Source organism: Thunnus thynnus, chromosome 3 (genome assembly GCF_963924715.1).
Source record: "Thunnus thynnus chromosome 3, fThuThy2.1, whole genome shotgun sequence".
In the NCBI taxonomy this organism is placed as follows: domain Eukaryota; kingdom Metazoa; phylum Chordata; class Actinopteri; order Scombriformes; family Scombridae; genus Thunnus; species Thunnus thynnus.
In genome coordinates, this window is record NC_089519.1 from 38,940,053 (window position 1) to 38,965,396 (window position 25,344).

The 25,344-nt window shown below is 39.5% G+C and overlaps 2 protein-coding genes across 2 annotated transcripts; both read left to right on the plus strand.

Moving 5' to 3' along the window:
• Nucleotides 1–702: 702 nt before the first annotated feature.
• LOC137180453 (reticulon-3-like) lies at nucleotides 703–18,171 on the plus strand. The gene is made up of 8 exons (XM_067585836.1): nucleotides 703–1,177; nucleotides 4,394–4,544; nucleotides 4,632–4,688; nucleotides 13,135–13,273; nucleotides 13,377–13,446; nucleotides 13,530–13,576; nucleotides 15,857–15,915; nucleotides 17,991–18,171. The coding sequence occupies exons 1-8, from the start codon at nucleotides 1,081–1,083 to the stop codon at nucleotides 18,037–18,039; spliced, it is 669 nt and encodes a 222-aa protein (XP_067441937.1). The 5' UTR covers nucleotides 703–1,080; the 3' UTR covers nucleotides 18,040–18,171.
• Nucleotides 18,172–21,788: 3,617 nt separating this feature from the next.
• Nucleotides 21,789–24,471, plus strand: LOC137180455 (tripartite motif-containing protein 16-like). The gene has a single exon (XM_067585838.1). The coding sequence runs from the start codon at nucleotides 22,172–22,174 to the stop codon at nucleotides 23,849–23,851; it is 1,680 nt and encodes a 559-aa protein (XP_067441939.1). The 5' UTR covers nucleotides 21,789–22,171; the 3' UTR covers nucleotides 23,852–24,471.
• The last annotated feature ends 873 nt before the right edge of the window (nucleotides 24,472–25,344 follow it).

Consider the following 25,344-nt stretch of genomic DNA (forward strand, 5'->3'; position numbering starts at 1 on the left):
TATATATATATATACACACACACATGTATATATACTGAATGTGCGCAGTAGTGTTTCTCCCGCTGGCCCCGCCCACCAGCTCACGCTCGGCCCGTAGACTTTACATTGTGATGACGTCACAGATTTTTAAATCATTTTTCCCAGCTCGAGGAAAGTTTTAAAAATATAAAACCTCCATTGATCAAAAGTTCATCATAGAAAGAGTCGGAGGCGTCCCGTCACCAGTTCTATGATGGAGGTTAATGAGATAAATGCTGCAGTACTGCGAGTGACCACTGGGAGAAACTGGCTGCAAGGATGTTATTATACATCCATGCTGGACTCTGGCGTGATCTGTTGCATCTTCCTCTCAGCTGCAGTTTAAAGCTGCGTTCACCAGTCTGAGTTTAAAATCCTCCTTCAGGACTTTAAACAGACCTGAGACATCGAACACAGATCTCATCATCTCACCTGTGTTCACCTGTGTTCGTTCAGCCAATAGAAACACTTATTTTAGTGTTTCATCACCATGTTCAGCATCATCACTCTATCAGATATAAAATGTAGCATCAGTGACATATGATGTGACATCATGTCCGAGTGCACCTTTAAACAAATATGGAGAGTAATATATTAGTAACACTGATTATCCCTTTATATGATATTATATTATATTATATTATATTATATTATATTATATTATATAACATTATGGGATTATAGTTGGTGATGCATTAATGTGAAATGAAGCTGCTCATGTTAATGACTTTATACTGTCGTCCAGTCTCAGTAAACCCACCAACAGCTGTTTTAACTTGAATCAGCTTGTGTTGTTATTCACTATTTGAAGACATTAATGTTGCTGCAGTAAAACAAACTGACTTCAAAAGTGACGTGAAGTATGAAGAACGTACTCAGAATTCAGATTAAAATATTGAAGTTTGAACCTCTGACATGTGACCACGCCCCTCCCTGTAAGCCACACCCCCGTGGTGACATCATCACAGCCTCCATCAGCAGCAGCTCAGACTGAGGCTCGAAGGTTAAACCTGCAGTGAAGCTTCAGCTCCTCACACAAAGGAAAAGAAGAAGAAGAAGAAAATGGCTGATTCGACCAGCAGCAACCACTCCGACTCTTCATCACCATCATCATCCAACAACTCCTCCTCTTCCTCATTCAGAGACCTCACAGCCTCAGGTAGGACCACCTGTTCATCCTGCTCAGCGTGTTGCATTCAGTTTAACATCAAAGTGGTTGAAAGCTCCAGAAAAGCTAATAAATGGACCTTCTGCCTTAAATGATTTCCTCAAACCTTTATTTGTCTTCTGAAGGGTCAAAACTCAAACTGTGGATCAATAAAACACCATCTGAACTCAAGGTCCCCTTACCTGCTTTTTCTAGTGCTTTCTACTGTATCTCATGGTCTTCAGTCAGTTGTCATGGACACGCCTGAGCAAACAGACCTCATGTAGGAGGACACAATATCTAATACATCATCGATTGATCAGTGAGCTCAGCTGCTGATTGGTTGTCAGGTGTTGGTTCAGTCTGACAGACGCGTCACAGACGTCATAATTGATCTTTTATTTACTTTGTTGACGTGTTTAAATCAGTCGTGTGGACGTGTTGAGGTGTTCACTGTTACCTCTGTCAGACTGACCCTTTAACCTGCTCGTTATTTATCTGCACTTTGTTTACCTGCTCATTATTTACCTTCTCGTTAATTACATTCTCGTTATTTACCTGCTCGTTATTTACCTGTGTTATTTACCTGCTCGTTATTTACCTGCTCGTTATTTACCTGTGTTATTTACCTGCTCGTTATTTACCTGCTTGTTATTTACCTGTGTTATTTACCTGCTTGTTATTTACCTGTGTTATTTACCTGCTCGTTATTTACCTGCTCGTTATTTACCTGTGTTATTTACCTGCTCGTTATTTACCTGCTCATTATTTACCTGCTCGTTATTTACCTGCTCATTATTTACCTGCTCGTTATTTACCTGCTCATTATTTACCTGCTCGTTATTTACCTGCTCGTTATTTACCTGTGTTATTTACCTGCTCATTATTTACCTGCTCATTATTTACCTGCTCATTATTTACCTGCTCGTTATTTACCTGCTCGTTATTTACCTGTGTTATTTACCTGCTCGTTATTTACCTGCTCGTTATTTACCTGCTCATTATTTACCTGCTCGTTATTTACCTGCTCGTTTTTTACCTGTGTTATTTACCTGCTCATTATTTACCTGCTCGTTATTTACTTGCTCATTATTTACCTGCTCATTATTTACCTGCTCGTTATTTACTTGCTCATTATTTACCTGCTTGTTATTTACTTGCTCATTATTTACCTGCTCGTTATTTACTTGCTCATTATTTACCTGTGTTATTTACCTGCTCATTATTTACCTGCTCGTTTTTTACCTGCTCATTATTTACCTGTTATTTACCTCCTCATTATTTACCTGCACTTTGTTTACCTGCTCGTTATTTACCTGCTTATTATTTACCCCGAGTGTTACTTACCTGCTCGTTATTCACCTGAATGTTATTTACCTGTTTGTTATTAACCTGCTCATTATTTACCTGTTTGTTATTAACCTGCTCATTATTTACCTGTGTGTTATTTACCTGAGCATTATTAACCTGCTCATTATTTATCTGCTCATGTTAACATACAAGTTCCACTTTTCTCATTCCAACCATAACGATGTGAAACACACTTACAGCAGAATGAGACGTCGTTCAGGACACATCAAACATTTTAAGTGTTATAGTGCATAAATGAATATCACAATATAAAAATGTGATAATAAACATAAAAGTGCAGTAAAAAGACCGGAGTGAGTCATAATAAGGTGCAAACAGCTCAGTTAAACAAGATAATCAGTATATCTATAAACACACACACATACATAGCTTACTGCTCATTTGTTTAAGTGTTAACCTAATACTTATTTACCTGTCAGGTAGCTAACCTGCTAACTTGCTATTTATTTACCTGTCAGGTAGCTAACCTGCTAACTTGCTATTTATTTACCTGTCAGGTAGCTAACCTGCTAACTTGCTATTTATTTACCTGCAGTTTTCTCTCCTGTCAGTTATTAAACCTCCTATTTAACCTGCTAGTTGGCATTTTAGCTCAACTAAATATATATATTCATCCTTACTCAATATATACACTTATTACATTTAATTCATCAGCAAGTTAACCCACCTGTAGCTAACATGATAGCTAACCTGCTAGTTATTTAACCAGCAAGCTAAACTGGTGATATTTAACTGTAGTTTTCTCTCATTTCTGTTGAACCTGCTAGTTCACGTTAGCTCATCTAAATATACTCAGTTATCTCTCTGAGGTTGTTAATTAACCTGCAAGTAATTTAGTTATTTAAGTGTTAGCTAACCTCTTACTTATTTATTTATTTACCATTTATCAAACTGGTGTTTATTTAAGTGTAGTTATCTCTCCTGTCCATTAATTAATCTGCAAGTTACCTTCTCCTAACATGTTAGCTACACTGCAGCAGGTCAGCTAACTGGCCTGTTAGCATCAGAAGCTCCTAGTTAGCGTGTTAGCAGTGACAAAGCTCTTTTGTCCTGCTGTTAGCTAACCCGGTCAGCTGACAGCCTCGGTGTTATTAAAATCTTTGTGTTTCTGTCACAATCTACTTACTGCTGCTTGGGGGGGGTGAGAGGGTGGGTGACCAGGTCTGACTGGGTTTGGTTTGAACCGGACTTTGTGTCCCTGCATGTCTGTAAAATATCACATCATGTTGCTTCTTCCTTTCTCTGCTTTATCTCTAGTGAAGACTAAATGTACAAAATATAAATACTTCACATCTTCTCTGCTCGATTTCTGTTTGCTCAACATGACAAAGTCTTGTTTCCGCAGTTTGTTTTTGTCTCGTTAACAATGACTTCAGTATGCAGCTCGACCCCATTAATCAGCTCCACATGACTTGTGATCTGTGTAACCGGATTATTTGCTGGATTATCTGCTGTGGAGGAAAAGTATGGAAGCTCGTTTACAGCAGGAAAAACAATAGATGAGAAGTTAGCAATGACAAACAGCTGACTTGGTTGTGTTGATATGTAAAAGTATTGATTGTTTATGTTGTAGCACTCTTTATCTAAAAAAGTCAAACCTAATCTGAAAACTGTGTCAGGGGTCATATTGGGGGGGTTCAGTGTGAACGGTGTCTCTGTGTCAGGGGTCATATTGGGGGGGTTCAGTGTGAACGGTGTCTCTGTTTCAGGGGTCATATTGGGGGGGTTCAGTGTGAACGGTGTCTCTGTGTCAGGGGTCATATTGGGGGGGTTCAGTGTGAACGGTGTCTCTGTGTCAGGGGTCATATTGGGGGGGTTCAGTGTGAACGGTGTCTCAACCGCTGTGTCTGTCTCCAGCCGTACAGCTCGTCCACTGGAAACAACCAAAGAAGTCAGCGGCGGCATTCAGCCTGTCACTGCTGGTTCTGGTCTCCGTGGCAACGCTGTCCGTCATCAGTGTGGTGTCCTACCTGCTGCTGGCCTGCCTCTGTATCACCATCACCTTCAGGTGGGGGGGGGGGCATCTCAGTGTGAAGTTAAAACCAGGAAACAGGAAATGTTGTCATCCTAACAGTCGTCTGCTTCCTATCTGTAGGGTTTATAAATCTGTGATCCAGGCTGTCCAGAAGTCAGACGAAGGCCATCCATTCAAGTAAGACACACACAGAGGTATAGAATAGAACCTGACTTATAGAGTAGAACCTGAGGTATAGAGTAGAACCTGACTTATAGAGTAGAACCTGAGGTATAGAGTAGAACCTGGCTTATAGAGTAGAACCTGAGGTACATAGTAGAACCTGACTTATAGAGTAGAACCTGAGGTATAGAGTAGAACCAGAGTTATAGAGTAGAACCTGAGGTATAGAGTAGAACCAGAGTTATAGAGTAGAACCAGAGTTATAGAGTAGAACCTGAGGTATAGAGTAGAACCTGACTTATAGAGTAGAACCTGAGGTACATAGTAGAACCTGGCTTATAGAGTAGAACCTGAGGTATAGAGTAGAACCAGAGTTATAGAGTAGAACCTGAGGTATAGAGTAGAACCAGAGTTATAGAGTAGAACCAGAGTTATAGAGTAGAACCTGAGGTATAGAGTAGAACCTGACTTATAGAGTAGAACCTGAGGTACATAGTAGAACCTGACTTATAGAGTAGAACCTGAGGTATAGAGTAGAACCAGAGTTATAGAGTAGAACCTGAGGTATAGAGTAGAACCAGAGTTATAGAGTAGAACCTGACTTATAAAGTAGAACCTGAGGTATAGAGTAGAACCAGAGTTATAGAGTAGAACCTGACTTATAGAGTAGAACCTGAGGTATATAGTGGAACCAGAGTTATAGAGTAGAACCTGAGGTACAGAGTAGAACCAGAGTTATAGAGTAGAACCTGAGGTATAGAGTAGAACCACAGTTATAGAGTAGAACCTGGCTTATAGAGTAGAACCTGAGGTATAGAGTAGAACCTGACTTATAGAGTAGAACCTGAGGTATATAGTGGAACCAGAGTTATAGAGTAGAACCTGACTTATAGAGTAGAACCTGCGGTATATAGTGGAACCTGGCTTATAGAGTAGAACCTGAGGTACAGAGTAGAACCAGAGTTATATTGTAGAACCCGAGGTATAGAGTAGAACCTGACTTATAGAGTAGAACCACAGTTATAGAGTAGAACCTGACTTATAGAGTAGAACCTGAGATATAGAGTAGAACCTGACTTATAGAGTAGAACCTGAGGTATAGAGTAGAACCTGAGGTATAGAGTAGCACCAGAGTTATAGAGTAGAACCTGAGGTATAGAGTAGAACCTGAGGTACAGAGTAGAACCTGAGGTATAGAGTAGAACCAGAGTTATAGAGTAGAACCTGAGGTATAGAGTAGAACCTGAGGTACAGAGTAGAACCTGACTTATAGAGTAGAACCAGAGTTATAGAGTAGAACCTGACTTATAAAGTAGAACCAGAGTTATAGAGTAGAACCTGAGGTATATAGTGGAACCAGAGTTATAGAGTAGAACCAGAGTTATAGAGTAGAACCTGAGGTATAGAGTAGAACCTGACTTATAGAGTAGAACCTGAGGTATATAGTGGAACCAGAGTTATAGAGTAGAACCTGACTTATAGAGTAGAACCTGCGGTATATAGTGGAACCTGGCTTATAGAGTAGAACCTGAGGTACAGAGTAGAACCAGAGTTATATTGTAGAACCCGAGGTATAGAGTAGAACCTGACTTATAGAGTAGAACCACAGTTATAGAGTAGAACCTGACTTATAGAGTAGAACCTGAGGTATAGAGTAGAACCTGAGGTATAGAGTAGAACCAGAGTTATAGAGTAGAACCTGGCTTATAGAGTAGAACCTGAGGTATAGAGTAGAACCTGACTTATAGAGTAGAACCTGAGGTATAGAGTAGAACCTGGCTTATAGAGTAGAACCTGAGGTACATAGTAGAACCTGGCTTATAGAGTAGAACCTGAGGTATAGAGTAGAACCAGAGTTATAGAGTAGAACCTGAGGTATAGAGTAGAACCAGAGTTATAGAGTAGAACCAGAGTTATAGAGTAGAACCTGAGGTATAGAGTAGAACCTGACTTATAGAGTAGAACCTGAGGTACATAGTAGAACCTGGCTTATAGAGTAGAACCTGAGGTATAGAGTAGAACCAGAGTTATAGAGTAGAACCTGAGGTATAGAGTAGAACCAGAGTTATAGAGTAGAACCAGAGTTATAGAGTAGAACCTGAGGTATAGAGTAGAACCTGACTTATAGAGTAGAACCTGAGGTACATAGTAGAACCTGACTTATAGAGTAGAACCTGAGGTATAGAGTAGAACCAGAGTTATAGAGTAGAACCTGAGGTATAGAGTAGAACCAGAGTTATAGAGTAGAACCTGAGGTATAGAGTAGAACCACAGTTATAGAGTAGAACCTGGCTTATAGAGTAGAACCTGAGGTATAGAGTAGAACCTGACTTATAGAGTAGAACCTGAGGTATATAGTGGAACCAGAGTTATAGAGTAGAACCTGACTTATAGAGTAGAACCTGACTTATAGAGTAGAACCTGAGGTATAGAGTGGAACCAGAGTTATAGAGTAGAACCTGAGGTACAGAGTAGAACCAGAGTTATAGAGTAGAACCTGAGGTATAGAGTAGAACCACAGTTATAGAGTAGAACCTGGCTTATAGAGTAGAACCTGAGGTATAGAGTAGAACCTGACTTATAGAGTAGAACCTGAGGTATATAGTGGAACCAGAGTTATAGAGTAGAACCTGACTTATAGAGTAGAACCTGCGGTATATAGTGGAACCTGGCTTATAGAGTAGAACCTGAGGTACAGAGTAGAACCAGAGTTATATTGTAGAACCCGAGGTATAGAGTAGAACCTGACTTATAGAGTAGAACCACAGTTATAGAGTAGAACCTGACTTATAGAGTAGAACCTGAGATATAGAGTAGAACCTGACTTATAGAGTAGAACCTGAGGTATAGAGTAGAACCTGAGGTATAGAGTAGAACCAGAGTTATAGAGTAGAACCTGAGGTATAGAGTAGAACCTGAGGTACAGAGTAGAACCTGAGGTATAGAGTAGAACCAGAGTTATAGAGTAGAACCTGAGGTATAGAGTAGAACCTGAGGTACAGAGTAGAACCTGACTTATAGAGTAGAACCAGAGTTATAGAGTAGAACCTGACTTATAAAGTAGAACCAGAGTTATAGAGTAGAACCTGAGGTATATAGTGGAACCAGAGTTATAGAGTAGAACCAGAGTTATAGAGTAGAACCTGAGGTATAGAGTAGAACCTGACTTATAGAGTAGAACCTGAGGTATATAGTGGAACCAGAGTTATAGAGTAGAACCTGACTTATAGAGTAGAACCTGCGGTATATAGTGGAACCTGGCTTATAGAGTAGAACCTGAGGTACAGAGTAGAACCAGAGTTATATTGTAGAACCCGAGGTATAGAGTAGAACCTGACTTATAGAGTAGAACCACAGTTATAGAGTAGAACCTGACTTATAGAGTAGAACCTGAGATATAGAGTAGAACCTGACTTATAGAGTAGAACCTGAGGTATAGAGTAGAACCTGAGGTATAGAGTAGAACCAGAGTTATAGAGTAGAACCTGAGGTATAGAGTAGAACCTGAGGTACAGAGTAGAACCTGACTTATAGAGTAGAACCAGAGTTATAGAGTAGAACCTGACTTATAAAGTAGAACCAGAGTTATAGAGTAGAACCTGAGGTATATAGTGGAACCAGAGTTATAGAGTAGAACCAGAGTTATAGAGTAGAACCTGAGGTATATAGTAGAACCTGACTTATAGAGTAGAACCTGAGGTACATAGTAGAACCTGGCTTATAGAGTAGAACCTGAGGTATAGAGTAGAACCAGAGTTATAGAGTAGAATCAGAGTTATAGAGTAGAACCTGAGGTATAGAGTAGAACCAGAGTTATAGAGTAGAACCTGACTTATAGAGTAGAACCTGAGGTATATAGTGGAACCAGAGTTATAGAGTAGAACCAGAGTTATAGAGTAGAACCTGAGGTATAGAGTAGAACCAGAGTTATAGAGTAGAACCAGAGTTATAGAGTAGAACCTGAGGTATAGAGTAGAACCAGAGTTATAGAGTAGAACCTGAGGTATAGAGTAGAACCAGAGTTATAGAGTAGAACCTGACTTATAAAGTAGAACCTGAGGTATAGAGTAGAACCACAGTTATAGAGTAGAACCTGACTTATAGAGTAGAACCTGAGGTATAGAGTAGAACCTGACTTATAGAGTAGAACCTGAGGTATAGAGTAGAACCTGACTTATAGAGTAGAACCTGAGGTATATAGTAGAACCTGACTTATAGAGTAGAACCTGAGGTATAGAGTAGAACCTGACTTATAGAGTAGAACCTGAGGTATATAGTGGAACCAGAGTTATAGAGTATAACCTGAGGTACAGAGTAGAACCAGAGTTATATTGTAGAACCCGAGGTATAGAGTAGAACCACAGTTATAGAGTAGAACCTGACTTATAGAGTAGAACCTGAGGTATATAGTGGAACCAGAGTTATAGAGTAGAACCTGACTTATAGAGTAGAACCTGAGGTATATAGTAGAACCTGACTTATAGAGTAGAACCTGACTTATAGAGTAGAACCCGAGGTATAGAGTAGAACCACAGTTATAGAGTAGAACCTGACTTATAGAGTAGAACCTGAGGTATAGAGTAGAACCTGACTTATAGAGTAGAACCTGAGGTATAGAGTAGAACCTGACTTATAGAGTAGAACCTGAGGTATATAGTAGAACCTGACTTATAGAGTAGAACCTGAGGTATAGAGTAGAACCTGACTTATAGAGTAGAACCTGAGGTATAGAGTAGAACCACAGTTATAGAGTAGAACCTGACTTATAGAGTAGAACCTGAGGTAAAGAGTAGAACCTGACTTATAGAGTAGAACCTGAGGTATAGAGTAGAACCTGACTTATAGAGTAGAACCTGAGGTATATAGTAGAACCTGACTTATAGAGTAGAACCTGAGGTATAGAGTAGAACCTGACTTATAGAGTAAAACCTGAGGTATATAGTGGAACCAGAGTTATAGAGTATAACCTGAGGTACAGAGTAGAACCAGAGTTATATTGTAGAACCCGAGGTATAGAGTAGAACCACAGTTATAGAGTAGAACCTGACTTATAGAGTAGAACCTGAGGTATATAGTGGAACCAGAGTTATAGAGTATAACCTGAGGTACAGAGTAGAACCTGACTTATAGAGTAGAACCTGAGGTATATAGTGGAACCAGAGTTATAGAGTAGAACCTGACTTATAGAGTAGAGCCTGCGGTATATAGTGGAACCAGAGTTATAGAGTATAACCTGAGGTACAGAGTAGAACCAGAGTTATATTGTAGAACCCGAGGTATAGAGTAGAACCTGACTTATAGAGTAGAACCTGAGATATAGAGTAGAACCTGACTTATAGAGTAGAACCTGAGATATAGAGTAGAACCTGAGGTATATAGTGGAACCAGAGTTATAGAGTAGAACCTGACTTATAGAGTAGAACCTGAGATATAGAGTAGAACCTGACTTATAGAGTAGAACCTGAGGTATAGAGTAGAACCTGAGGTATAGAGTAGAACCAGAGTTATAGAGTAGAACCTGAGTTATAGAGTAGAACCTGAGGTATAGAGTAGAACCAGAGTTATAGAGTAGAACCTGACTTATAGAGTAGAACCTGAGGTATATAGTGGAACCAGAGTTATAGAGTAGAACCAGAGTTATAGAGTAGAACCTGAGGTATAGAGTAGAACCAGAGTTATAGAGTAGAATCAGAGTTATAGAGTAGAACCTGAGGTATAGAGTAGAACCAGAGTTATAGAGTAGAACCTGACTTATAAAGTAGAACCTGAGGTATAGAGTAGAACCAGAGTTATAGAGTAGAACCAGAGTTATAGAGTAGAACCTGACTTATAGAGTAGAACCTGAGGTATATAGTGGAACCAGAGTTATAGAGTGGAACCTGAGGTATATAGTGGAACCAGAGTTATAGAGTAGAACCTGACTTATAGAGTAGAACCTGAGGTATATAGTGGAACCAGAGTTATAGAGTAGAACCAGAGTTATAGAGTAGAACCTGAGGTATATAGTGGAACCAGAGTTATAGAGTAGAACCAGAGTTATAGAGTAGAACCTGAGGTATATAGTGGAACCAGAGTTATAGAGTAGAACCTGAGGTATATAGTGGAACCAGAGTTATAGAGTAGAACCTGAGGTACAGAGTAGAACCAGAGTTATAGAGTAGAACCTGAGGTATAGAGTAGAACCACAGTTATAGAGTAGAACCTGGCTTATAGAGTAGAACCTGAGGTATGGAGTAGAACCAGAGTTATAGAGTAGAACCTGAGGTATAGAGTAGAACCAGAGTTATAGAGTAGAACCTGAGGTATAGAGTAGAACCAGAGTTATAGAGTAGAACCTGAGGTATAGAGTAGAACCTGACTTATAGAGTAGAACCTGAGGTATAGAATAGAACCTGACTTATAGAGTAGAACCTGAGGTATGTAGTAGAACCAGAGTTATAGAGTAGAACCTGAGGTATCGAATAGAACCAGAGTTATAGAGTAGAACCAGAGTTATAGAGTAGAACCTGACTTATAGAGTAGAACCTGAGGTATCGAATAGAACCAGAGTTATAGAGTAGAACCAGAGATATAAGTTAGTTTTATATTAGAATCTGAGTTCTAGAGTAGAAACAGCTATGGAGTAGAACCTGATTTATAGAGTACAACCTGAGTTATATAGCTATACAGAGCTAACTGGTTAGTCATAGAGCTAACTGGTTAATCATAGAGCTAACTGGTCAGTCATAGAGCTAACTGGTCAGTCATAGAGCTAACTGGTTAGTCATAGAGCTAACTGGTTAATCATAGAGCTAACTTGTCAGTCATAGAGCTAACTGGTTAGTCATAGAGCTAACTGGTTAGTAATAGAGCTAACTGGTCAGTCATAGAGCTAACTGGTTAGCCATAGAGCTAACTGGTCAGTCATTGAGCTAACTGGTTAGTCATAGAGCTAACTGGTTAGTCATTGAGCTAACTGGTTAGTCATAGAGCTAACTGGTGAGTCATTGAGCTAACTGGTTAGTCATATAGCTAACTGGTTAGTCATTGAGCTAACTGGTTAGTAATAGAGCTAACTGGTTTGTCATAGAGCTAACTGGTTAGTCATTGAGCTAACTGGTTAGTCATATAGCTAACTGGTCAGTCATTGAGCTAACTGGTTAGTCATAGAGCTAACTGGTTAGTCATTGAGCTAACTGGTTAGTCATAGAGCTAACTGGTGAGTCATTGAGCTAACTGGTTAGTCATATAGCTAACTGGTTAGTCATTGAGCTAACTGGTTAGTAATAGAGCTAACTGGTTTGTCATAGAGCTAACTGGTTAGTCATTGAGCTAACTGGTTAGTCATATAGCTAACTGGTTAGTCATAGAGCTAACTGGTCAGTCATAGAGCTAACTGGTTAGTCATTGAGCTAACTGGTTTGTCATAGAGCTAACTAGTCAGTCATTGAGCTAACTGGTTAGTAATAGAGCTAACTGGTTAGTAATAGAGCTATCTGGTTAGTCATTGAGCTAACTGGTCAGTCATAGAGCTAACTGGTCAGTCATAGAGCTAACTGGTTAGTCATAGAGCTAACTGGTCAGTCATAGAGCTAACTGGTCAGTCATAGAGCTAACTGGTTTGTCATAGAGCTAACTGGTTAGTCATAGAGCTAACTGGTCAGTCATAGAGCTAACTGGTTAGTCATAGAGCTAACTGGTTAGTAATAGAGCTAACTAGTTAGTAGTAGAGCTAACTGGTCAGTCATAGAGCTAACTGGTCAGTCATTTAGCTAACTGGTCAGTCATAGAGCTAACTGGTCAGTCATTTAGCTAACTGGTTAGTCATAGAGCTAACTGGTTAGTCATTGAGCTAACTGGTTAGTCATAGAGCTCAGTATGACTCATCCAGCCAGCGACACCAGATTAAACTCTGTATACTGGTTTATCTGGCGCCGAGAGGCTTCATCAGCATTGTGTGAACTCTGGTGTCTTGTTTTTTATGAATATGTGTATTATTGACGTTTATGCATTTGTATGTTCTATGGAGGTTTTGCACATGATTGGTCTTCATATTTGCATATATACTTTCTTTTTATTGTTAGCGTGTAAACATATTGGCCTTTTATCTGGCTGTTGCAGTCACAGAATGTGATATTTCTCCTAGGATGGCTTGAATTGTCTGACATATTCTTATTATTATTTGTGTTATTAGTGTTGGTTGTTTGATGATTTATAGCAGCTGGTTGTTCTCAGATGGTTTGTTACACAGAACCGTCTGAGAAGTCGTCCATGGAAAGTGTTTGGAAAAGGGCTGATTGGATGAACCGTCTGTCTGTCACCATCTATCACGTCTTACTTTGCGAGGCAGCTGGATTCGTGACACTGATTAGTTCGGATACAAGCTTCTAACCTGAAGCCTGAGAAGATGGATTCTCACGTAATTGATTTGATTGGAGGATGATGATTCTGATCTGGGGCTGACTGTCTGTCCTCCCGTCAGGTCTCTGCTGGACCGGGACATCTCTCTGTCCCCGGAGACGGTCCGGATGCTGGCGGATCAGTCTCTGGTTCATGTGAATTGGTTGAGCAGTCAGACCAGGAGGCTGCTGCTGGTGGAGGACCTGGTGGACTCTCTGAAGGTCAGATGCGTGCTGCTCTTTGTCTCATGTCATCATAAAGTCGACACAAGCAATCTGAGCCACTCTGAAGGCTGCTGTTTGTTTGTTTGTTTGTTTGTTTCAGCTGGCTGCTGTCATGTGGGTGATGACATATGTTGGAGCTGTCTTTAATGGCATCACCATCCTCATCCTCGGTAAGTCTGCTTCTTACTGACTGATTGATTAAACTGATTGATCTGCAGTAAACAGTAAACTATCGCTGCCTTTCTCTCTGCAGCCGACATCATCTTCTTCACAACACCACTCATCTACCAGAAGAGAAAGGTATGTTTACCTTCATCAGGTGGACAAAATATCAGAAACACCTGCATCAGCAACATACAAACAGCAGAAACGTCACAAAGCTTCAATCAGAGCGGACTGGGGGGAGTTCCATCAAGCTGGCTAACGGGATATTCTGGCTTATTTCGATAAGCCTCATTAATTTTAGTGAGAGTTCGTTCCATCACTGCGGCTTATATGAGTCCCACCTCAGTAACCATGGTAACCACGGTAACTCAGTCAGCAGAACTAGCTGCTCTGTGGCAGGTTAAAGATCAAGCTTAACTCAGCTGCATGTCAAAGAACGTCTGACAGACAGAAACAGACTCTCAACAGACGGTTCCATCAAGTGTCTTTTCACACTCGCATCACTTGTCCGTGTTCAGGAAACATAAAATAGAAGAACTGTGAGGAACGTTTACAAAAACACTTCAGTAAATCCCCATTTTATTCGTGGTCACTCCTGTGTTGCAGTGAAGCCTGTTATTTAAAAGATTAGCGTATTTTGTAGTTTACTTATTCAATCAATCAATCAATCAATCAATTTTTATTTATATAGCACTAAATCACAACAAAAGTCATCTCAAGGCACTTTTCACATAGAGCAGGTCTAGACCGAACTCTTTAATTTACAGAGACCCAACAATTCCCCCATGAGCAGCACTTGGCGACAGCGGTAAGGAAAAACTCCCCTTTAACGGGTAGAAACCTCAAGCAGACCCCGGCTCTTGGTGGGCGGCCATCTGCTTTGACCGGTTGGGTTGAGAGAGAGAAAGAGAGAGGGAAAGGGGGAGGAGGGGGGGCAGAATAACATCAATCATAACAATAACAATAGCAATAGCAATAACTGGGGAAGGACGCCAACAGGACTGTGAAGGACCGCGAAGGATCGGCCCAGAACCCAGGGGTTCCTGTGAGATGAGAAAGCACAAAAAAAAACTCCGGGGAAGAAGCAAAGTTAGTGACATGCATTGATGTTACATGAATGCATACAGATGGAGAGGAGGAGGAGGAGAGAGGAGCTCAGTGCATCATGGGAAGTCCCCCAGCAGTCTAGGCCTATAGCAGCATAACTAAGGGCTGATCCAAGGCGAGCCTGGTCGGCCCTAACTATAAGCTTTATCAAAAAGGAAAGTTTGAAGCCTACTCTTAAACATAGAGAGGGTGTCTGCACCCCGGACTGAATCTGGAAGATGGTTCCATAGAAGAGGAGCCTGATAGCTGAAGGCTCTGCCTCCCATTCTACTTTTAAAGACTGTAGGGACCACCAGTAAGCCTGCATACTGGGAGCGCAGTGTTCTAGTGGGATAATACGGTATTATGAGCTCTTCAAGATATGATGGTGTCTGACCATTAAGGGCTTTGTAAGTTAGGAGAAGGATTTTAAATTCTATTCTAGATTTTACAGGAAGCCAATGCAGCGAAGCTAAAATGGGAGAAATGTGGTCTCTTTTTCTAGTTTTAGTCAGAACACGTGCAGCTGCATTCTGGACCAGCTGGAGAGTCTTTAGAGACTTGTTAGAGCAGCCTGATAATAAGGAATTGCAATAATCCAGCCTAGAAGTAACAAATGCGTGAACTAGTTTTTCTGCATCTTTTAGGGACAGGATGTGATTTTTGTGATATTACATAAGTGAAAAAAGGCAGTCCTTGAGATTTGATTTATGTGGGAGTTAAAGGACATATCCTGATCAAAGATAACTCCCAGATTCCTTACGGTGGTGCTGGAGGCCAGGGTAATGCCATCCAGAGCAGCTTTATCATTAGATAATGTGTTTCTAAGGTGTTTAGGGCCAAACACAATAACTTCAGTTTTATCTGAGTTTAGTAGCAGAAAATTGCAGGTCATCCAGGTCTTTATGTCGTTAAGGCATGTTTGGAGTTTGTTTAACTGATTGGGTTCATCAGACTTCATTGATAAATATAATTGGGTATCATCTGCATAACAATGAAAATTTATGGAGTGTTTCCTAATAATATTACCTAAAGGAAGCATATACAAGGTGAATAGAATTGGTCCAAGTACAGAACCTTGTGGAACTCCGTGTCTAACTTTTGCCTTCATGGAGGATTCATCATTAACATGTACAAACTGAAATCGGTCTGATAAATAGGACTTAAACCAGCTTAATGCAGTTCCTTTAATGCCAATTAAATGTTCCAGTCTCTGCAAAAGGATTTGATGGTCAATTGTGTCAAATGCAGCACTAAGATCTAACAGGACAAGTATAGAGACAAATCGTCTGACTGTGTGTGTGTGTGTGTGTGTGTGTGTGTGTTCAGACACAGATTGATCGGCACATGGAGATGATTCGGTCCAGATTGGAGGAAACGCTGCAGAAGTGAGTTCACGTCAGAAGCTGAAAAACTGAACTTTGTTCATATCTGAGATCAGGGAACACGTGACATCACAGTGACATCAGTGACATCACAGTAACACCACAGTGACATCACGGTGACATCACAGCACCATCACAGTGACATCACAGCACCATCACAGTGACATCACAGTGACATCACAGTCATCCCATTCATCCACTTTATTTGTTATTTATTGCCAGTAATTAAACAGGACACGTGTCAGTACAGACTGATTGCAGGTGTGTTCAGGAGTGTTCAGGTGAGTTCAGGTGTGTTCAGGTGAGTTCAGGCGTGTTCAGGAGTGTTCAGGTGAGTTCAGGAGTGTTCAGGTGTGTTCAGGTGAGTTCAGGTGTGTTCAGGTGAGTTCAGGCGTGTTCAGGAGTGTTCAGGTGAGTTCAGGTGAGTTCAGGTGAGTTCAGGTGTGTTCAGGTGTGTTCAGGAGTGTTCAGGTGTGTTCAGGTGTGTTCAGGAGTGTTCAGGTGTGTTCAGGAGTGTTCAGGTGAGTTCAGGAGTGTTCAGGTGTGTTCAGGTGAGTTCAGGCGTGTTCAGGTGAGTTCAGGTGTGTTCAGGTGAGTTCAGGCGTGTTCAGGAGTGTTCAGGTGAGTTCAGGTGAGTTCAGGTGTGTTCAGGTGTGTTCAGGAGTGTTCAGGTGTGTTCAGGAGTGTTCAGGTGTGTTCAGGTGTGTTCAGGTGAGTTCAGGTGAGTTCAGGTGTGTTCAGATTTCTTTTCAGTGATGTCACTGTGATGTCATCCTGTCACATGTGCACCTGGTGAACACAGTTCTCTTCACCAGAGTTGGAATAATGATAATAATTGTTAAATTGCATATTTCTGTGCTTCACACAACAATAAGACAGATGCAGAAATATGAACATTACAAACACAAAAGAAGTGATAGAAATAATTAGTGATATTAAAATATAAATAAATATATGAGAGATATTAATGTTTATGTTTTATTCTGTGCTAACAACAGGAATATTAAGATATATTATTGATATTAAAAGCAAAAAAAATCTGTATTTTTTCAGATTTTTCCTGTGTTTCAAAAATATCTGAAAATGTCACTAATGATAATAATAATAATTGTAAAAAATGTGTAACTCGCATTACGCTTAATATGATCTTAATATTTCTTTTAAGATTATTATTTTTTGGCATTGTTGCCTTTATTGAACAGTGAGATGATGCAACATGCAGCAAAGGCTGCTGGGACGCTGCAGTCACATGATCAGTAACTGTTATATATATTTATTACTATATAATTGTTAAATTATTATTACTGATGCAATTATAAACCTGATTACCTCTTTTACAACAATATTTTGACCTTTTTAAAAAGGTGAATCAAATGTTTTTTCGGTGGTTTATAATTTTATTACCTTAAATATATAATTTATATAGAAAATTTGCATAAAATCATGCAATTCAACTCAGTTTATAACAGTACATTTCTGTTGTTTTAAGCCTGATTATTTGTATTTGTCAGCACATTTTTATAGGAGATTTAATAGTTTTTGGAGGTGGATATACACTTATTATCAATAAAAAGCAAAGAAATACAACAATATTACATGTAAAATTAAAGATATAAACTGTATTTTAATGACAGAAATTACTGTATTTTTATGAGATGATTATTTTCCGTTATTACTGTTTGGTTTTTTTTACAATTTTCTTTTTTACAGTGATTGTAAAATGTGTAATACAGTGTAAAATATAACATTGAACAAACAGGGTCACACATGTTTTTATCGACTTTACTTGAAGAGTTTATCGACTTTTATGTAAACAGTGTAAACAAGTTCCTCTTTAATATCTAAATAATATATAATAATATGTGTGTGTGCGTGTGCGCGTGTGCGTGTGCGTGCGTGTGTGTGCGTGTGTGTGTGTGTGTGCGCGCGTGTGCGTTTGTGCGTGCGTGTGTGTGTGTGCGCGTGTGTGTGTGTGTGTTCGTGCGTGTGCGTGCGTGTGTGTGTGTGTGTGTGTGTGTGTGTGTGTGTGTGTTCGTGCGTGTGCGTGTGCGTGCGTGTGTGTGTGTGTGTATGTGCAGGCTGCAGGACAGGTTACCAGGAGCTGTGAAAAGAGCCAAAGCTGAGTAACCTTCAGACACGCTGTGGCTCCTCCCCCTCTCCTCTGATTGGCCCGTTAGTCAGTGACTCACCTGTCAATCACCTGAGTCTCAGTTTGTTGTCAAAGTGTTGTAATAAAATCTGACTGATAACAAAACAACACAGCAGCGGTCTGATCATTTCACTTTTCTCTAAAGACTCTCTCCTTCTCTCCACACTGAACCACAATTCCCATCAGCCCCTTCACTTCCTGTCGTCAGCACAAACTGTAAACTTTTAGCTCAGAAGTCAAAGTTACATCAGTGGAAAACACACAGACGCAGGTGAGAGGAAAGATCTGTTGCCACGACCCCTCAGATTTATCTGCTGACCCTTTGGAGGGGCCCGACCCCTAGGTTGGGAACCACTGGACTAAACTAGCTAACTGTATATAAAGTAGTGTAAACTAGCTCCACCTCCAGCAGCTACAACAGTAACATGCTGCTCTAACACTGATGCTTCACTATTAATAATCTAATGATGTCATATATAATAATATATCAGTCAGAGGGACCAAACCACTACTTTTACTGCAATACTTTAACTACATCAAGCTCATAATACTTATGTACTTTTACTGCAATACTTTAACTACATCAAGCTCATAATACTTATGTACTTTTACTGCAATACTTAAACTAACTTCCGCTTGTAAACAGTAACAGTGAGTAGAAGGTGGATCAGCAGGTTGATCTTTAATAACAAACAGCTGGAGGATTCAGAGCCGCTGCTTATGTACTTTTACTGCAATACTTTAACTACATCAAGCTTGTAATACTTATGTACTTTTACTGCAATACTTTAACTACATCAAGCTTGTAATACTTATTTACTTTTACTGCATTACTTTAACTACATCAAGCTCAGAATACTTATGTACTTTTACTGCAATACTTTAACTACATCAAGCTCAGAATACTTATGTACTTTTACTGCAATACTTTAACTACATCAAGCTCATAATACTTATGTACTTTTACTGCAATACTTTAACTACATCAAGCTTGTAATACTTATGTACTTTTACTGCAGTACTTTAACTACATCAAGCTCATAATACTTATGTACTTTTACTGCAATACTTTAACTACATCAAGCTCATAATACTTATGTACTTTTACTGCAATACTTTAACTACATCAAACTCATAATACTTATGTACTTTTACTGCAATACTTTAACTACATCAAGCTTGTAATACTTATGTACTTTTACTGCAGTACTTTAACTACATCAAGCTCAGAATACTTATGTACTTTTACTGCAATACTTTAACTACATCAAGCTCATAATACTTATGTACTTTTACTGCAATACTTTAACTACATCAAGCTCAGAATACTTATGTACTTTTACTGCAATACTTTAACTACATCAAGCTCATAATACTTATGTACTTTTACTGCAATACTTTAACTACATCAAGCTTGTAATACTTATGTACTTTTACTGCAGTACTTTAACTACATCAAGCTCAGAATACTTATGTACTTTTACTGCGATACTTAAACTACATCAAGCTCATAATACTTATGTACTTTTACTGCAATACTTTAACTACATCAAGCTCATAATACTTATGTACTTTTACTGCAATACTTTAACTACATCAAGCTCATAATACTTATGTACTTTTACTGCAATACTTAAACTACATCAAGCTCAGAATACTTATGTACTTTTACTGCAATACTTTAACTACATCAAGCTCATAATACTTATGTACTTTTACTGCAATACTTTAACTACATCAAGCTCAGAATACTTATGTACTTTTACTGCAATACTTTAACTACATCAAGCTCAGAATACTTATGTACTTTTACTGCAATACTTTAACTACATCAAGCTCATAATACTTATGTACTTTTACTGCAATACTTTAACTACATCAAGCTCATAATACTTATGTACTTTTACTGCAATACTTTAACTACATCAAGCTCATAATACTTATGTACTTTTACTGCAATACTTTAACTACATCAAGCTCATAATACTTATGTACTTTTACTGCAATACTTTAACTACATCAAGCTCAGAATACTTATGTACTTTTACTGCAATACTTTAACTACATCAAGCTCAGAATACTTATGTACTTTTACTGCAATACTTAAACTAACTTCCGCTTGTAAACAGTAACAGTGAGTAGAAGGTGGATCAGCAGGTTGATCTTTAATAACAAACAGCTGGAGGATTCAGAGCCGCTGCTTCTTTTACTGCAATACTTTAACCACATCAAGCTCAGAATACTTATGTACTTTTACTGCAATACTTTAACTATATCAAGCTCATAATACTTATGTACTTTTACTGCAATACTTTAACTACATCAAGCTCATAATACTTATGTACTTTTACTGCAATACTTTAACTGAGGCTTGCTTTGATCCAAACACTCTCCAACAGGAAGGACAACAAACAAACATGGTGTAAAGTTTAAAAGCCTTTAATGACATCGCACATATTTGACAGAGAGAGAGCTTTAAAGTCTACAGGTGCAGTTTCATACATGAGAAAAGCCTTTATGGTCTAACTTCTGTTTAAATATTTGGCCTTAAACGGCCTGCAAAGGATTTTCTTCTTCTTCATTCCTATAGATGTAGTTCTGATTGTGCAGTAAGATGGCGTTAACTTCCATACATGTTCAGTACAATAGATATACAGTGACGGAGAGCAACACGAGGAAGAGCAGAAAATCAAAGTGACTTTCCTGCAGAATTCTGCAGAAATTGCGATACAAGCGATGTTCTATTTGCTCTTTTTGTGGTAAAATTGCAAGCAAAGGAAAATAACGTTTGAACTGCTAGCAGTGAAGAGTCATATGTAATGACTTCCTGGATAAAAAGCATCCTGCATATTTCAGCTCTAATGTTTAATGTATTTTCTGAACATGAGAACCATGAAGACTCAAAGTTCTATAAAACAGATATATTGTACTTGAGTTTATAAGATTCTTCTTTTTTTAAAAAAGAGACATAATATATATCACGCATTCAGTAGACAGACAGCGCCCACAACCCTCCGCAGCAGAGCAGATGACTGATGTTCAGATACCTGTGATTGTACCTGAGCACGTGCACACACAGTCCAGCAACACGTCCTCGTGCCTCTGGTCCTCCAGTTTATCCACCGCAGCAGTTCGCCAGCAGAGGGCAGTGGAGGAGACCACAAGAAGCCATTTTGTTTTGTTTTTTTATTCCCATCCCTCTCTGATGTGAGATGTTTCCGTCCTTACGGGATTTCTAGGTTTGTAGTTTCCTTTAGATGTTGATCTTTCTATCATCACTGTGTTTTAAGATTTAAGGTTTAGAAATCTGATATATTAATCTGGATCACAGTGTTACTGAGATCTGATTTGCTGCTACTTAAATCTCCTAAAATTACAGTTTGTAAATTGATGGAATATATATTCTTTATTATCTGCCTATTTATTTATGAGTTGATATATTTATAAGCCTTTATTAAATAAACTTTCACCTCAACATGAGCACCAAATAAAATCAGTCAATAATTCCATTAAAATAAATCAATATATAAACATAATCAGCCACAGACCTTCATTCAGCTGCTTTACTTTAGTTTTCCCTCCTTTATATCAACTTAAAACAACTTACAGTTTTATTCACAGCGTTCAGGTTTATAATCTTAGTTTGTGTTAACAGCTACTGAAGTTCCAGTGGAGCAGTGTGTTTGAAGCAGGTTTTATTTCACGTTGATGCTTTAATGTGAAACGTTTCCTTCACAATGATCAATAAAGCTTTAATACTGTACCGATAGGATGAAAATAAACAGTCATCTCAGATCCCAAAAAACACTTTGGCACCAGGAAGCAGAGCTGAGCTACAAAACAGGGTGAAACACACAGTATCTCTTTAAAACTTAACCCCTCCCTCTCCTTCCTGCTCTCAAACACAACAAGCTCCACTCTGTCCTCATATCTCCTGGTTCCCTTCCCTTTATATCTACAGTTTGCAGATGGGTGTAATCAACATGTAGTGCAGTATAAGAGCTGCAGGCTGAATTCACTGCAGAGACACATGTTGTTCACATCAAAGGTCAAACTTGTTCAACTTCTCAGGAAGCGAAACTCAGACAGTCGTTGCCACTGAGAGCTGAAATGGAGCAGAAAGGAGTTCAGCTGGACCGAGAAACCTTCTCTTGTTCGATCTGTCTGGATCTACTGAAGGATCCGGTGGCTATTCCCTGTGGACACAGTTACTGCATGAGCTGTATTAAAACACACTGGGATGGAGAGGATCAGAGGAAGATCTACAGCTGCCCTCAGTGCAGACAGGCCTTCACGCCGAGGCCTGTCCTGGTGAAAAACACCATGTTAGCAGCTTTAGTGGAGCAGCTGAAGAAGACTGGACTCCATGCTGCTCCTGCTGATCACTGCTATGCTGGACCTGAAGATGTGGCCTGTGATGTCTGCACTGGGAGGAAGCTGAAAGCCCTCAAGTCCTGTCTGCAGTGTCTCGTCTCTTACTGTGAGAATCACCTCCAGCCTCACTTTGAATCAACTAAATTTAAGAAACACAAGCTGGTCGAACCCTCGGAGAAGCTCCAGGAGAACATCTGCTCTCGTCACGATGAGGTGATGAAGATGTTCTGTCGTACTGATCAGCAGAGTATCTGTTCTATCTGCTCTGTGGATGAACATAAAGGCCACGACACAGTCTCAGCTGCAGCAGAAAGGACTGAGAGGCAGAGAGAGCTCGAGGTGAGTCGACAAAACATCCAGCAGAGAATCCAGGACAGAGAGAAAGATGTGAAGCTGCTTCAGCAGGAGGTGGAGGCCGTCAGTCGCTCTGCTGATAAAGCAGTGGAGGACAGTAAGAAGATCTTCACTGAGCTGATCCATCTCATCCAGAAAAGAAGCTCTGATGTGAAGCAGCAGATCAGATCCCAGCAGGAAACTGAAGTGAGTCGAGTTAAAGAGCTTCAGGAGAAGCTGGAGCAGGAGATCACTGAGCTGAAGAGGAAAGACGCTGAACTGAAGAAGCTCTCACACACAGAGGATCACAACCAGTTTCTACTCAACTACCCCTCACTGTCACAACTCAGTGCATCTACAGACTCATCCAGCATCGATATCCGTCCTCTGAGATACTTTGAGGATGTGACAGCAGCTGTGTCAGAGCTCAGAGATCAACTACAGGACATCCTGAGGGAGAAATGGACAAACATCTCACTGACAGGGACTGAAGTGGACGTTTTACTGCCAGAACCAGAACCAGAACCCAAGACCGGAGCTGGATTCTTAAGATATTCACATGAAATCACTCTGGATCCAAACACAGCACACACACTGCTGTTATTATCTGATGGGAACAGAAAAGCAGAACGAACGAGTCAACAACAGCTTTATCCTCGTCACCCAGACAGATTCACTGGATGGTATCAGGTCCTGAGTAAAGAGAGTCTGACTGGACGTTGTTACTGGGAGGTGGAGTGGAGAGGGGGAAGATTTGGTGTAGCAGTCGCATACAAGAATATCAGCAGAGCAGGAGGCTGGAATGAATGTCTATTTGGACTCAATGACAAATCTTGGATGTTATATTGTGACACTGACAGTTATATATTTTGGTTCAACAAAATCTCAACTCGCGTCTCAGGTCCAGTTTCCTTCAGAGTAGGAGTGTACCTGGATCACAGAGCAGGTATTCTGTCCTTCTACAGTGTCTCTGAAACCATGACTCTCCTCCACAGAGTCCAGACCACATTCACTCAGCCTCTCTATGCTGGACTTTATCTTTATGATGATGGAGACACAGCTGAGTTCTGTGAACTGAAATAGACAGAAGTCATTTCAGACTTCATGTGTCAGATTCTGTTGTAATTCTTCATGTTTTTGTCTCCATTGTTTCTGAGAGCTCGTTGCTGTGGTGTTTCTGAACTGCACAGAGATCAGCTGTCAATCAAACTGGGATTATCAACACTTTCTTCTTTTCATTTGTTGTTCTGTTGATGTTTTCAGTTTCTTTAAATGTGACTTTTTGCTGTGTGTTTTTATCCATGGAGGCTATCGCTGCTCATGATGACGTCTTTTACCTTCACTGACGTTTCTTCAGATGAAAATATAAACTTATCTTTGTTCTAAATGTTAGTTTCATGTTTGTATTGATGTATTTGTGTGCTGTTGTTTCTTAAACAGAGAAAACAGCAGAACTTCCTTCATCATTGATATTTTGATCTCACCACTTTATAAATTCATAGAGAAACGTCCAATCAAACTGTAATTATCATGATAATAATCATTTATTATGTTCTTGTACATTCTGGGTTAAACTAACTGATTGTGTGGATGAAGTGAATCTGAACATGAAATCATTGAACAAGAGTCATTTAACAGACTTTACTGATTGGATGTGTGAACAATCTGAAGCTTTACATAATCAATAAAGATGTTTTTTTCAACAGTGAGCAAAGTATTTTCTTCTGTCTTCATCTCAGGATCTCATTCAAAGCTTCTGGAGAAAATGTGAAACTAAAATGAGAGTTTATTTATTTTACTGTTTTCTTGTGACTGATTTTGTTGCTGTGCTGAAGAGTTTTTGTCATTTATATTAATCAGCAGCAAAGAAATGCATCTAAAACAGTGGTGATTAGTTTCCTGACAGCTGTGATTGATTTATTGAACCATCACAGGTAACGTTACTCCACCTTTTCTACTGCAGAAGTCATTCAGGAATCATTTGATCAAAACTCTGCACATATGAGACGCTGAGTTCAGTTCAATCGTAATAAACATCAGAAGGAAACAACATGTTGACTCCAGTTTGAAGCCGTGAAGACGCCGTAATAGATGTTTGCTGAAGTTTACAGTGTTACAGTTTTTACTAAATAACTCATATTTGAACATCAACACTAAATTAAACACATGTGGACTCCATCAAGTCCAGTCATAATATGATTAAACTATAAACTGAACATATAATTATTCACATCTGGTCACAGAAGTCAGAGAAATCACAGCCTGCAGCATCAAATCTCACTTTCACAAGTTCTGTTTACAACCTGAAAGCTGATGTGAATAATATTTGCAGACTGGAAACTCTTCTCTCCCATCTTTCCCATGTGACCTGAATGCAGCGTCAGTGTTACAGGGTGTGACTTCTGTCAACAAACTGACACAGTGTGATATTACAGATATTAAAATCTGTCTTTACCGATAATATTTGAAGCTGCCAAAGGCTCAGTGGAGTTTTTACACGTCTTCCTGCAGTGAACATCACAGCAGGTCAACAACTGAAATCTGAAAACTGATGCAGGACACAAGAGGGCGCCATC